The sequence below is a fragment of the Nematostella vectensis genome, chromosome 13 (genome assembly GCF_932526225.1).
Source record: "Nematostella vectensis chromosome 13, jaNemVect1.1, whole genome shotgun sequence".
Classification (NCBI taxonomy): domain Eukaryota; kingdom Metazoa; phylum Cnidaria; class Anthozoa; order Actiniaria; family Edwardsiidae; genus Nematostella; species Nematostella vectensis.
The window spans coordinates 1,491,275-1,505,335 of record NC_064046.1 but is presented as its reverse complement, the minus strand read 5'-3'; the positions used below and the strand labels follow the sequence as shown (position 1 = coordinate 1,505,335).

Below are 14,061 nucleotides of genomic sequence, written 5' to 3'. Positions count from 1 at the left end.
AATTGGTCGGAGAGAAAATGCATTATTTTATATAAGATTTAAAAGAATGTCTAATAGAAATTTATTAAATAAGAATGGTCGCATTCAGGCTTCAAATTCAGGTTTCAAAGGTGCGTCGCCGACATTTGTTCAAGGCCCTAAATAAAGTCCAACAAAATAGATTTCAAACAACATTGGGTCTTTGGTGATATAGTTTGTAAATTGATGTTACGGATACAGATGGCAAAGTACTCTTATTTTTATTTTAATTGTCATCGACATTGATGACCGCAATTGTCCAGGCGTATTTACAGTGTACTACACCGAAAAAATTACAAAACTTTGACACCCCAAATACAAAAACAGCGCATCGCCCAATACTATTTATGTGTCTGCTGTATCTTATTTCGTCTAAATCCAAACAGGACCCGATGTTTAATTTGCTAGTTTACTTTATCTTTGACAGCAACCACCCGCCAATAATGAATTCATCCGTGAAATCCAGTGACGGAACGCGATAACAAGTGCGTATGCGCGTAGAACTCCACCCGGAAGTGGTGTGTCCAAAGTCGAGATTTTCCTGACGATGGAATGAAAGTATAAGGTTTTCTGTATGGCTGGGGGTGAATGGAGCATTTTAGCCGCTTTCTCGTGGCGCTTTTCTTGTCAAGTGTCGTGACTAGGGGCGAATCGTCGAGACCGAAAAACGAGAGCAAGTTGGCGTTTCTGGCTATCGGCGACTTTGGCGGGAAGGCATGGCCACCGTACTATACTGGCACTTTAAAGAACGTTGCCAAAACCATGGGGAAGGTAAAAAAATAATGCAACCAAGGCTGTGATACTTTGTAATATTTTCAGATGACTGAATTTGTTTTAGCGTCACTCGCTTCGACACCACCCGTGAAAATGTCATTCCGGTCAACGGTCCGGAAAGTTGAAGGAAGAAAAAGAAATTTTTAGGATATTTCTTACTAAATTGTAATCAAATTAGTATGTATCTTTATAACTGTTAAAATCAATGTTCGTAATCTTGTTAGAGTTTTATCGTTATGGGATATGATTAACAGGATGTGATTAGAAATCAATGTTTTGGTCGCAACGTGTTGAATAATTTAGGTGGTTCATGGTAGTACTTGTCAGATTGCTGAAATCCCTCTTGAGAAATCAAAACTCGAGAAGTGAGTGGGGGTCTGTTAGTGTTTTGCATGCTGCATTTTAGTTAAATGAAAGATAATAGTGCCATTAAAAAGCCAAAATGTTAATCTACATATAATTCTCGACTATTTCCCCTTTTTTCAATTTCATTTTGTGCGCACGTTTTCAACTTTCTTCTAATCATCATCATCATCACCATCATAATCGTCCTAATTCTCATGATCATAACCGGACACTATCATCTTCATCATCATCATTATAACCAACACCGTTTAATATCATCATAATGCCATTATCAAGTCATCTTCACCAGGAAAGCATCATCTATTTCTTTTCTGTTATCAAATATAGAAACCCCTCCCCAGCATTTTATTCTCAATTTCTATTATCCATGCGCAGGTTGCGCGTACAAAAAGTGCGCGTTTCGTTCTCGGTCTCGGCGACAATTTCTACTGGAATGGCGTCAAGAATGTTAACGACTTCCGCTTCCAAAGCACATTCGAGAACGTCTTTAATGCGCCTGCGCTGCACAAGACCACGTGGCACATGATAGCCGGTAACCATGACTACCTTGGGAATGTCTTGGCTCAAATCGCGTACACCAAGGTCTCAAGGCGATGGAACTTTCCAAACTATTACTACACGAAAGGTAAGCGACATTATATTGGAAACACACAGTCAATTCTTTATTATCGTCTCCGATAACTGATACAGGCGAGTAGGGAGGGGTAAAGCGCAGAACTGCGAGAGTCTACCCCCCCCCCCACCAAATCAATCACCAAATTTTATATGTTTTCTACGTTGACACCTGCACGCACCCCTGGCAGATCCTCATGGTTTCGCTCTTTTGGAAGGTTGGGGGGGGCTACTCAGGCCGCGTTCCCAGGATTTGCCAGGGGGGTGCGCAATAATAGGTATCATATGAAAAAAGACATAGTATTAGAAGACTCCTTAATAAGAAATGACCCACTTTTGGCCTGCGCACCCCCACCCCCCCCCCCCCTTGTACGCGCCTGCTACTTGTTAGATGGAGGATGGACTACTCCCTACCATGGGTCTACCCCCTACCTCGGATGGATGATGGACTGTTATTCTCGCATTTTTAAGTAGACACTCCATTATGCTGATACGTTGTCTTGACATTGTGATGGTTACATTGTGTTCTAGTGGAGAGGATCCCTGGCACGTGCGTCACTGTGCAAGTCGTGATGATTGACACCACCTTGCTCTGCTACAAAAGGTATCATTCTCCCTGATGTACCGAAAAAAACCCATCCCATGTCCCCCTCTCAAATCCCCCGAGGACCAAAATCAAAACATTTACTCTCTTTATTCTCTCATGCATAAAAGATAGCGTAACATGTTTCCAAGATTGTAAGCGATTTTTGCTTGTCTAAGATGTAAATAATTAGAAATGATGAGGGTTAAAGTACGGTTTTTTTTTCGATTTGGGGAGTTCCACCTCCCCTATCCCTCACGCCTATACTGGCATTTCTCCGCGTTTTCTCTCCACCCTCCCTTTGCTCGTGAAAACCGATCCTAGGAACCTAACCTTGTCTTTTTTATCTTGTGGGTTTGTACACCTGCTATACCATTATGTCTGATTTTTCTACCAGAACATCTGAGAGAATCGCACATTACAAATGGTTAGAGGAAACGCTAAAAAACTCATCGTAAGTCTCGGCCCTTGTTAACTTCGTCAAAGTTTCTATTTCTGGTTATTAACAACATATCTATTTGTAGCCATTTGAATTACTAAGGTTGTAGAGCGCGAACGATCTGAGTATTCCACTCGAATCCACGACCCCGACTTCTTAAGCAATGAAATATCGAAAACTTCATCATGAGTCTAGAGCAGGTATCATCGTTCATGATACCTGCTCTAGACCAAGTTATGTTACCTATTCAGGACCCTTTAATTACTTGTGCTCACATATAATGTGCCGCCTTTTAAAACAAGCCTAGTTCCTGGAATTTTGATTGGGGTTCCTGTGGTGACGCCTGAGCTTGTCCCAGGTCCCATGCTCGACAAGCACAGGAAACCCGTCACGAACCACAGTGACGGGCTGTTTAAATATTGTAATTATCATCTCATAATATTCTCTGCTCAGTGCGGATTACCTGGTGGTTGCTGGCCACCACCCAGTGTACTCCGCGGGCGTGCACGGCTCAACTTATTGCCTGCAACAGAAGCTCAGGCCGCTACTCTGGGCCTATGACGTCACTGCCTATCTCAGTGGTCATGACCACAACCTTCAGGTAGATGACTGATGATAGTTTTATTAAGGGAGGGGTGGGTGGGGGTGTCGGAGGGCTGGTGGTATCTAATACCCAATAACAGGCGTTCATACCCTGCTAATAATCACGTAACAAAAACTACTGTAAAGATGAATTATTTTTCAGCATTCCCTTATTTAAGGTTTTCGTAATAAATGTGTAAAACAGATAAAGGTACTAGTAGTGGCGCAGTTGCCATTTTGAGAGCTCTTTATTTTTTAGCAAATTTTTAACCCGAATACTCGTTACACTCTTCTAACCCAGGATTGGCTAAGGGGGGAGGGGGGAGGTGCGTAGTCATAGGCATCATGTGGAAAAGGCACATTATTTGAAGATTCCTTAAGGTAATTCCCTTGATTTGCACTGCGCACCCCTTCTGCTCATAGTGGCGCGCGCTGTTTGTTCGAATTTTCCGGTATTAAGTGTGCATGCGCCACAGTTGTACAAGAAAACACAGCAAAAGGCGCGCGTTTTTTACTTAAAATCGCTTTGAATGAAAAACGAAGTCGGTTACCCCCATTTTTTATTTGCTCAAATAGTTAAATATAAACGGAAAAATGATATACTGAAAGAAGAAAAAAGTTGGGTTCCAGAAGTTTTGTTATTTCTCTAAAAGCCGTAAAAATACTTCAAAATGGCGCATTTACCGTATGAATAGTGGCGAAAACAATGTCTTTTAGTGCGATATCTTAAAATGTGAACATTAGCTACAAAGGGTTATTGTTAAGGTGATCAGATTTTGGCAGCTCGACAAACAGAACTTAATTTTCTAAAGACTATAGGCACTCTTTTTGAAAACTAAGATTTGTTTTTTTTTTCTTGCGCGATCAGTAAAAACGCGTCAACTCTACGCCCCTTTTTTTATTACATTTTTTTAAAACCCTTAACTTCAATATTGTTTATGCCAAGTTTTAAAAATTCTGGGTTGTAGAACTATTTCAAGGGAATTACTTTAATAAGAAATAACCCACTTTTTGGCCGCCAAGGGTGAAGGGGGTGCGCTCACACCCTGTGTACGCGCCTACTAAGATAATTGGAACAGTTTAAGCAGTGCAGCCGAAATTTGTCGTGTCGTGTTTAGTTCAATTGTTTAATTGAAAGGGTTTATTATACTCTTTTATCTGCAGCACATTAAAGAAAAAAACTACGACGTCCACTACTTTGTTAGCGGCAGTGCATCAAATCATAACGCGTTACAACTACACAAGGGGTGTCTCCCCTGTGACTCGCTCAGGTATAGTCTGCCATCATATGACCCCTTTCTACACAAGGGGTCGCTTCCCCTTCACTTCCTCAGGTATAGTCTACCATCGTATATGACCCCTAACTACACAAAGGGGCCGCTTCCCCTTCACTTCCTCAGGTAGGGGCCTCGCCCCTAGATGCTAGTGGCGGTATAAATCTCCATTATCTCTAATTAATATTTCCCACACTGCATTCCATAGATATTTTAACGGTAGAATTGGCGCCTTCGCTCTCTTGGAAGCCACGCCCAAGTCTCTCAAAGTCACTTTCATTAGCGAGAGGGGTCGCGTCCTTTATTCGGCAGACATATCACCAAGGCGACGCGAGTGCTCCGCTAGCAGTCCCCGGGACATGATAGAGAGCTTCGAGGATAACATTCTTGATGCATTCTTCAGTCTGCAATATGAGCAGGAATTGAAAAAGCAGAAGGCGAGAGAGAAAAGCCAGAGTGAGCTGGGCGATAAGTTAACGTAATCGTTATGCCCCGTGTAAAAGCACTGGCGTCGTAGCATCGTATCACGCGTGGCATCGTATTACTCAATGGCTGTCGTTTTTCTGAATGGTCTAAAAGGCCTTGGGGCGAGCGCACGGGCAACCTGTGATTCTCAATACCGTTAGGGTCTGGGTCTAAGTTTCAAGACGACGACCTGCAAATTTTAGTAAACACGAATTTCTGCAAGTCTATGTGACCGAAGGAGCTAGAAAAACGACATGCATATCAACAAGATTGGTTGATGTGCATCCAAAACCGCAATAATCCTGTTTGGAATTCCAGATTATTTGCTGGACAGATAAATATATTGCAAGCCTCGATTGTAGGGACCGGGTTTGCTGTGGTTGTCCATGAGGCAAAGGGGCTGGGGAGAGCCAGACTAGAATCACACACAATAACCACAGGAAACCTGAAACACAACACACACACACAAAAAAAAACGAAAAGCGGAAACAAAATTGTGGATGTCAGATCATGCAACCTTGTATGTTTAAAACATGCGAGATGAACAACGGGAATCTTATTAGCATTCATGACGCAAGGCTATTTAGGCCATCAAAGAATGCTCCTGCACAGTAAGATGGTGCGCGAGAGACAATAAATAAATGTATATAATAAAAGTTTATATTTTTCTACCCTGGAGTAAGATTTAACAAGTTGTTTCTCCGTGTGAATAGATAAATAAATATATTTTGGTTACAATCCATTGTAATTGTATTCAAACGCAGAGCAAGAATGCGAGAAGGCTCCTCGCGAGAGCAGCGGGGAGGGGGACATTCATTGGTTATTGATTACTGAGGGACGAGGGGAGGGCAACGCATAAGAGCATTATTTGAGGGGAGGGGTAGAGCTGGCAATTTGCTCCTACATAGGTACGTCTTGGTGTTGGTCCTAAAGGCAGGGGTTTTGAGAGGAGAAAAGATTAAAGGAGGATTCAATAATCCTTGAAGTTTTAAAACCAAAACAAACTGCAGAACTCCACCAATTTATTGCATTTCATTCTCAATTTTTACATTGTTTTTTTTTATATTTTCTCATACGTTTTTAGTTATTCATTTTAATGTTGAAAGCCATCAATACACAAGGCACAATACACTACAATACACAGAAATCATTTAACGAGATATGCCAAAAGTGAAGTTACTTTGTGCAAACCTCGTCAAATGGCACAATCTTGGTACGACAAACAGCCCCACCCAACCCCTCATACTTATCCTGCAGTGTCCTGTTTCTGTAGGAACCTCGGCCTGATCTGGACGGTTTGGGCTGGGTACGAAATGTTAAAAAAGGCATGTGAGTGGTCATGTGATCATAAGGGGTTCCATGTAAGGGTGGGCAGGGGGTATTATCTGTCTAGCATGTAGCTTGTGTGCAACAGAACATTAGTGTTTTGAAGTTCAGAAATATGCACAAAGTCCAGAAAAGCTTGGTTTAAAGTTCTCTGAGAGGGCAAAGCAAAAGCATACTGTGACTTACGTGTGGATTGTCTTGACTCTGAATCTGGTACATCTGCAGCACTTGACTCCTCGGGCACAGAATCTGGAATAACACCAACAAGAGGTGTACAAATCACTGCAGCAAAGTTCAACCAAAAGTGCACAGTTAAAATACTGCAGCTGCAAATGCATATCAATGCTATTACTACTTTCTGATTAATGGAATCCCCAACGGTTCTAGTCTTGGTCCTAAAGTCAGGGGTTTACCTTCTGCTTAAATCCCGCATGTAGGCGATATTTAGTTTTTTTTTTGCAAGAGCGTCAATTTTGGGAGCCTTAGAGCTTGTTAGATTTTTCTCTTTTTTCTCTCTATTCGAGGCTACTCCATACTTTTGTGCTACCCTCTACCATGAGGCTATTCCATACTGTGGGGCTACCCCCTACCATGGAACTGCTAATAATAAATAACAATAAGTAGCCAACTGTAAGGCTACTCCCACTCCCTACCATGGGGCTACCCCCTACCGTGGGTCTACTCCCTACCGTGAGTCTACTCCCTACCGTGGGGCTACTCCCTACCATGGAGCTACTCCCTACCATGGGGCTACTCCCTACCATGGGGCTACCCCCTACTGTAGGGCTACTCCCTACCGTGGGGCTACTCCCTACAGTGGGTCTACTCTCGACCGTGAGTCTACTCCCTACCGTTTGGCTAATCCCTACGATAGGGCTACTCCCTACCATGGGGCTACCCCCTACTGTGGGGCTACCCCCTACCGTGGGGCTACTCCCTACCGTGGGGCTACTCCCTACCGTGGGGCTACTCCCTACCGTGGGGCTACTCCCTACCGTGGGGCTTCTCCCCACCATGGGGCTACTCCCTACCGTCGGTCTACTCCCTACCATGGGTCTACTCCCTACCGTGGGTCTACCCCCTACCGTGGGTCTATTCCCTACCGTGGGTCTACTCCCTACCGTGGGTCTACCCCCTACCGTGGGTCTACTCCCTATCGTGGACCTACTCCCTACCATGGGGCTACTCCCTACCGTAGGGCTGCTCCAGGGGCAAGAATCCCTCATCTACAGTCTCCTCCATGGCTTTCTTCTTGGCTATTGGCTGGTTGGAATGCTGATCAGTTGATTTTCGCTTCTTAGGTCTCTTTTTGCGATGCATTTGCTTGCATTTGTGGCCTTTGGAGCACTTCCCAGTAAAAGTAAATTCTTCACATTCCAAAGAGTGCTTTTTTTTGCACTGGGAATTAAAAGATATTATTACATTTGTTCAGGTATTTCAGGCCCAACCTAAGCTTGTATCCTTCTCTATAGTAAGAGTCAAAAAGGAGGATTTGAAGATTTTCAGCTTTAATATTAAGATTGGCAAGAGCACGCTTCTTATAAAAATATAGACAACTAATGTACTAAGTTAACAAACTAAAATGATGTGCTAAAGAGATGGACGGGGTTCTTCTACAGTTTGGGCCTTGGACCTGATTTCAAATTTTGTGTATGACAGTAACTGTACAAAGCCTCAAAAAAACTATTAAAAATAACGTTGATTAAGTTCTGTGAGTATCATATTTCATAATCAGCAAAATACTAATTTAATGCCTCTGCTTATTATCATGTGGAAGAGCTAAATAGTTCATGGTGCATGGGACATAAGGTAGTAATCACCTGTTGGCCAAGAGGACAATAACCCTTTACAAAGTCCTCACAAATCGCTGCCTTATTACTGACATTGACATGGGAATAAGGGCAATCGTCATTGAAGCATGTCCCCTTCAGGAAAAACTGGCACACTGGCATCTGAAATCAAGGAAATATAATGATCACTGTGAAGAATCTTACCATAGCATACCTGTCAACCTCTGAAAATCTCAAGGCTTGAGAATTTTTGGGGGGAGGGGTGGGGTATATTCACTTTTTTGGGGGAGGAGTGGGTTTAACCTTTCAGGCGTTTGCCGTATAGAAAGCTCTCACAAACAAATCCACTTATAGATCTCACGGGGGTGTTATATAAATTGTGCTATGCAAGGGAATTATTGTTTCAAATATTTTAATAGAAAATAGGCAAAATGACGATTTTCTATAGAATAATTTTTTGGAAGCCATAAAAATCTCTAAAAAGCAGGAGATTTGTTGCTCAATGCAGGAGAGCTGTCAGAAGGGGTCCAAAATCTTGAGACTCCTGCCTAATGCGGGAGAGTTGACAGGTATGCCATAGTTACAGCCAATACATGTATTGAAAATGTAAAATCCCATCATTAAGGCCACTAAAAATTTTGAGAAATCACTCTCAGACATAAATAAATTTGGCTAAAACTCAAGTTTCATCTAAAATACTGTGGTATTTTAGACATTTTCAGGGATTGAGCCCTTTTTATTCTTGCCAGGTCTCCAAGCATGGGTAGATGGCAGTCCAAACATGATGCTAAGTACATATAGTTATATACCTTCTCCTTATCAATTCAAGTACATATAGTTATATACCTTCTCCTTATCAATCCAAGTACATATAGTTATATACCTTCTCCTTATCAATTCTGTGAGAGAAAGTACAGGTTCCATCAGTGTTCTTGCATTTTCCTTTAAGAAATCTGTGGAAAAATATTAATGAATATAGGAATGCCATAAATGGCTGATTCATCATAGAGGACACAATGGCATAATAAAAAAATAATTTAAATGTTTTAATTTCCTTTTTGTCTATAATTGCCTTTTTGTCTATTCTTGGTAAGGTATAGGTATTTACATACTTACACTGCAAAGGTGCACCTGGACTTACAAGGCTAATTTCGTAAAAAATACACACTCTTATTTTAAGTGTCATTTCAGAGTAAGAAAATGTATTATTTGTTGATTGTACGGAATCCAGGGAGAATGGCAATTGCCAAGTGCAATGTGAAATCCATATTTGATAGGAGTTTAAACAAAAAGAAAGACTCTCTGACCATGCCCCTGTTAAGCCTTTTGACTTGCAGTTATTTACTTACTTTGTACAAACAGCAACTTTGGAGGGATCATGGATGTACTTGCATTTATCACCCTTGTTGCACTTGCCTGAGAACAAATATCATGGAATATCACCAAGGAAATGTAAAGAGGCATGAATGTAAATGTCAACTTCAAGAAACATCTGCAAGTGATCTGTGAAACCTAGCCATACTTGCCAAGATCATGCCTTACCAAATCTACTGTAGTACATGCAGTATTGCTCTGCCCTGGCCGTTGCTGTCATCTTTTTATACTTGTATTGACGAGCATTGTTTACACTCTTACGACTGAGGATAAAAAATGTTTTGATTTAAAAAAAAAAAAACAGTTGCAAGTGATAAATGATTTAATCCCATGTTTTATGCAGTTATTGATACTGTACTTGCTTATGGATGTTATAGGAGTGATTGATTTCTTTCAGGCCTCCTTAGCAAGCCAATAATGTGAGTTCACTTGTGTTGCAATTATTATGAAAAAGTTTAGATAGCTAGCATAATTGTAACCCCAAGTGGCAGTAAGAAAAATGCTTAAATATATTACAACTTCTATTTTTTTTCTTTTCGTTTAAAATCATTGACGATTATTACATAATTTACAGGAACTAAACGCTTTAACCAACAGCTTTAAAAAAAAAAGTTAAATCTAATTTGGAAAATAATAATTTAAGTCAAAAGATGCATAGGGCAGTCCTTGTTACCTAGCTGAGAGCCTAGTTGACTGCTGAGCAGTTCTTATGAGAACACCAGGTAATGTTTCTGTAAACACGGCTCCACCAATTGATATCCTTTTCATCGATGATCGCCTTTTGCCAACAAGTTTTGGAGAAGCACTGCTCTGGTTTGTATTTGGGGTCTCAGAACTGCTTGCCATTGCATTGGGTTTTTCTATTTGACAGATGGAGAGACTACGTTCAGGTTACACATAACCATGCACAGTTCATAAATATTTTTTACATTATTAGCAGGTCAAAAACAGCTGTCACAATCAGCAACTTTAAAATCTTCCACAGCTGTTATAATTTTATACAAAAAAATACTTTGCCAGCCTATTCATACCTGTATGTTGTTGGGCAAGGAGGCAATTGGGAAGATAATAATATACCAATTTCAAAAAAGGCTTGAATGTTTCTTTTTTTTTTTTTACTTAATTTGTTATTTACTGTACATTTTGAGTTTGGGTAGCTATTTAAAAAAAATGTTACACCAAACCAGTAAAACTGTGAACAGTAATAGTTATGCACCAGAACCTCAGGGGAAATATAAACCTTACAAGGGAGCCCTTCATGCCTATATACAGGACTTGCTGAGGAAAGAGCACATAGCAAAAAGAATAGTATTTGATGGTCCTTCAAGAATAAATAGCCCAATTTTTTTACATCCATGGAGGGTGCACACACACACCCTGCACACACCCCTAGTAGGGGCAATAATTAGTATCACACACCTTTGTTAATCCGCCGCAGAGTCTTGCCGTTAGAGTCCATGGTAAACTTCTCCCCACGAATACTCAAAGTAACCGAGGGTGGACTGCCCTGGTTTGTCCTAGAGGTGGTCTTGGTTGATTGGGGTGAAGTTGTGGATGCTGCTTTCTGAAGTCTATTGGAAGAGCTTTTGTACATCACACCTCCAATGACAACAACTTTGTTTGACTTCTACAAAGATCAAAGGGAATAGAAATAAGTTTGCTGTGATACTGTATATAAAGTTAAAAAAAGCTTTCTTTCATTCTAAAGCTCAAAATAAATACTCTCCTAACAGCTCCATAGAAATACAGTAAAGAATAAAAAAAGTTTCATGGTAACAAAAATAAGATTTTTCCAATAAAATAGGTGTTTAAGAAAGTATGTTGTTGTCAGAATTGAGGGCAATGCCATTATTACCTCAGCTTTGATTGGGGTCTTTCTCTTGGTATGAACTACTCGGTACCTGTTAAAAGCAGAAGATAACAAACAGATAGAAAAATAAACAGTTTTTCTAAATATGCCAGGATCCATAATCAACCTTGAAGGTATATGATACATGTTTTCTGAGGAAGAAAAAACAGAAAAGAGAAACAAAATATATCAACGTAAAAAAGTTATTTTACCCCTTCCTTCCTAGCTTTTATTACACATAGAGAATGGGAAGTTTGCTCTAATCATTGTTTAGTCCTAGTTGTAAGGTACTTCACCTGCTCACTATAGATTTCCTGTTTAGGCTCTTCTTCTCCGAGCTTCTCCTTCTGAAAAACAGAAAGTTATTTATAGATAACAAAAATTAACACCATTAAACTTATTGTCTTATATGTTTAGATCATGCACAGGAACAATGAGGTCACCTGACCATGAGCTACAAAGGGAACCATGGCAAGCATGCCACAGCTCACAGGAGAGTACATGTCACCCAAGCCAATGAGTACTAGTTAAATCATCCAAGGAGTGGGGGACAAGCGAAATCACCCTTCCCACGGAATGTAAACAGTCTTCTCAAAAAGATTTCGAGGAGCAGGTCATTGTGAGTTTGGAGGCGGTTTGGGTGCTGAAGGTTTCTTTTTCCTTGTCAGTAAGAAAACAAAAGTAATATAATTTCCATCTGGGTGGAGTGGGACAAACCTCCTTGAATCTCCAGAGGAGGCACATTGAGCCGGCAGCCGGGGAGTTTCAAGAAGGCTGGTAAAGTTTGTGTGGGAGGAAGGGGTGCAAACAAGCAGGCACCCAAGGAACCAATGGGACGAGCCCAAACTTAGTTAAACTGCGCTTGAATTACATGACAAGACTCATGTGACTTAGTGTTACCTTGGTGTTGATTGACTGATGCCAAATGAGGATGACTTGGTGTTATCAAGCTTCAATAAGTTCTTGGATCGCCACACATGCTATGAGCATACACAGTATTATGTTGAAAGATAAAATAAAGAATTTAAAACCTGCCAAAAGAGCCAGCTATGTCATTAGAAAGACGGACCTGGAGGCTGGTTTTAGGGAGCTAAATTTTTCAATTTCTCCTTGGAAGAATCCACCAGCACAAGAACACTTGACTAGTACAAGAATAGTTACAAACCGGGTAAAGAAGTGCACTTCTTCTTATAATAAAACTGCTTTTATAAATGATATAGTTCAAGAGCCTTGAATACTCAATGTATGAGGAAAAGAACTTTTTTGGAGTCTGTTTATAACACAGTACTCCTAATAAAAAAAATTAGGTGTTGTAGGGGTGCAAGTCCATAACCCTACACCCGCAAAGCCCATGGGCCCGAAAGACAAACCTTGGATTGAGAAGTGGTCATATTCTTCTTCTTTCTTGACCACGTTTGTTCACCAGTAACAGACCTGGACGGTCCAGACAAAAACACCGTCCTCTTGTTGGTAGTTGGTGACTGTCCAGAACTTATTCCAGGTTTAGCCCATTTAAGATCGGCTGTACTGTTAACATTTACAGGTGCTATTTGACTACTGCCAGACTTGGTCCAGCTATAAGATCTAGTGTTCTGAGGTCTTGTCCCATGCAATTTTTTAGAAGTCATTGCTTCAGCTTGCCTTGGCATTTGGGTTGAGGTACTAGGCATTGAATCCTTAAAACTTCTGTGGCTCAGTACTGGTTTTGATGATGGCTGCAGCTTTGCTGAGGCCAAGGCAAGAGTGGATGATAACTCAGACAGCCTTGCTGATAATGTTGACATTGATGTTGATACAGCCTTGGATTGTGCAAGATTTATTTGGAGATTAATTTTACCTTTTGTGTTTTTTGTCCCTTTGTAAATCTCTGAATCTGAATGACTCTTTTCCTCTTGGGAAATATCACTTTTTCTGACCCATCTTGTAGGGGATTTTGTTAGAAAGCTCTTAGAAACAGTATTAAGTTTACTCATGGGAAGTTCTGGAGAAATGTTGCTTTTGGATGAAGATGGCTTTGAGTGGCCAGCAACTATAATCCTATTGCCATTCGAGTTAAAGGCTAGATTTAGATTACCACCTATTGCGTCTTTTCTTGAGCTCGAACATGCCCCAGGTTTCGCTTTACTAGAGCACTTGGAAGCCGACGTCGTTGATAAAAATGATGACGTTACATTTTGTGTTTGTTTCCGTTGTTTCTCTGGATTCGTTGTTTCTTTGTTGCTCCGAATTTTTGCCCAACTAAACCGTTCAGCTACAACTTTTGGTCTCACTTGTGATTCCTGTTTTACCTGTTTGTGCGTTTGTATGAGATCTACAACAAAAATAGTCTGGTTTTAAAATTAAACAGACCAAAGAAAATGATGCTACGACATTTGATTTTTACGTTTCTTTCACAAAAAAGAAGCGATTAAAAAAAAGATACATTGAGATTACGGTTTATATTAACCATTAGTGTACCAGCATGACCTGGGCTTCTCAATAGAACTCAATAAAGATTGATTCTTACTTGACAAAACAGCAATTTGTTTACGCAGTTTCTCTGAATCATCCGCCATTGTCGTTGTATCCCATCACACCCTTCGAATTTAATTACCCGTGATCCTTAGTGC

The 14,061-nt window shown here is 40.7% G+C and overlaps 2 protein-coding genes across 2 annotated transcripts; one reads left to right on the top strand and one right to left on the bottom strand.

Moving 5' to 3' along the window:
• The first annotated feature begins 462 nt into the window (after positions 1 to 462).
• LOC5505154 (tartrate-resistant acid phosphatase type 5) lies at positions 463 to 5,851 on the top strand. The gene is made up of 7 exons (XM_001625953.3): positions 463 to 789; positions 1,534 to 1,783; positions 2,302 to 2,374; positions 2,751 to 2,807; positions 3,246 to 3,393; positions 4,539 to 4,645; positions 4,857 to 5,851. The coding sequence occupies exons 1-7, from the start codon at positions 607 to 609 to the stop codon at positions 5,128 to 5,130; spliced, it is 1,092 nt and encodes a 363-aa protein (XP_001626003.3). The 5' UTR covers positions 463 to 606; the 3' UTR covers positions 5,131 to 5,851.
• Positions 5,852 to 6,118: 267 nt separating this feature from the next.
• LOC5505178 (zinc finger CCCH domain-containing protein 3) lies at positions 6,119 to 14,047 on the bottom strand. The gene is made up of 14 exons (XM_032373579.1): positions 13,959 to 14,047; positions 12,823 to 13,763; positions 12,353 to 12,432; positions 11,749 to 11,799; positions 11,459 to 11,504; positions 11,023 to 11,230; positions 10,277 to 10,463; positions 9,772 to 9,866; positions 9,579 to 9,645; positions 9,113 to 9,182; positions 8,260 to 8,391; positions 7,633 to 7,837; positions 6,626 to 6,688; positions 6,119 to 6,415 (listed from the first exon to the last, which is right to left on the bottom strand). Exons 1-14 carry the CDS (start codon positions 14,005 to 14,007, stop codon positions 6,360 to 6,362), a joined length of 2,250 nt encoding a protein of 749 aa, XP_032229470.1. The 5' UTR covers positions 14,008 to 14,047; the 3' UTR covers positions 6,119 to 6,359.
• Between the last annotated feature and the right edge of the window lie 14 nt (positions 14,048 to 14,061).

What these genes read in the sequence shown, in the direction of transcription:
- LOC5505154 (XM_001625953.3), top strand. Translation starts at nt 607, where the DNA reads ATGGAGCATTTTAGCCGCTTTCTCGTGGCGCTTTTCTTGTCAAGTGTC. An exon ending in AAACTATTACTACACGAAAG is followed by an intron (nt 1,784 to 2,301) that starts GTAAGCGACATT and finishes ATTGTGTTCTAG; the next exon opens with TGGAGAGGATCCCTGGCACG. An exon ending in CTCCCCTGTGACTCGCTCAG is followed by an intron (nt 4,646 to 4,856) that starts GTATAGTCTGCC and finishes TGCATTCCATAG; the next exon opens with ATATTTTAACGGTAGAATTG.
- LOC5505178 (XM_032373579.1), bottom strand. Translation starts at nt 14,007, where the DNA reads ATGGCGGATGATTCAGAGAAACTGCGTAAACAAATTGCTGTTTTGTCA. An exon ending in ATCAGTCAATCAACACCAAG is followed by an intron (nt 11,800 to 12,352) that starts GTAACACTAAGT and finishes TCTGTTTTTCAG; the next exon opens with AAGGAGAAGCTCGGAGAAGA. An exon ending in ACAGAATTGATAAGGAGAAG is followed by an intron (nt 8,392 to 9,112) that starts GTATATAACTAT and finishes CCTTGATTTCAG; the next exon opens with ATGCCAGTGTGCCAGTTTTT.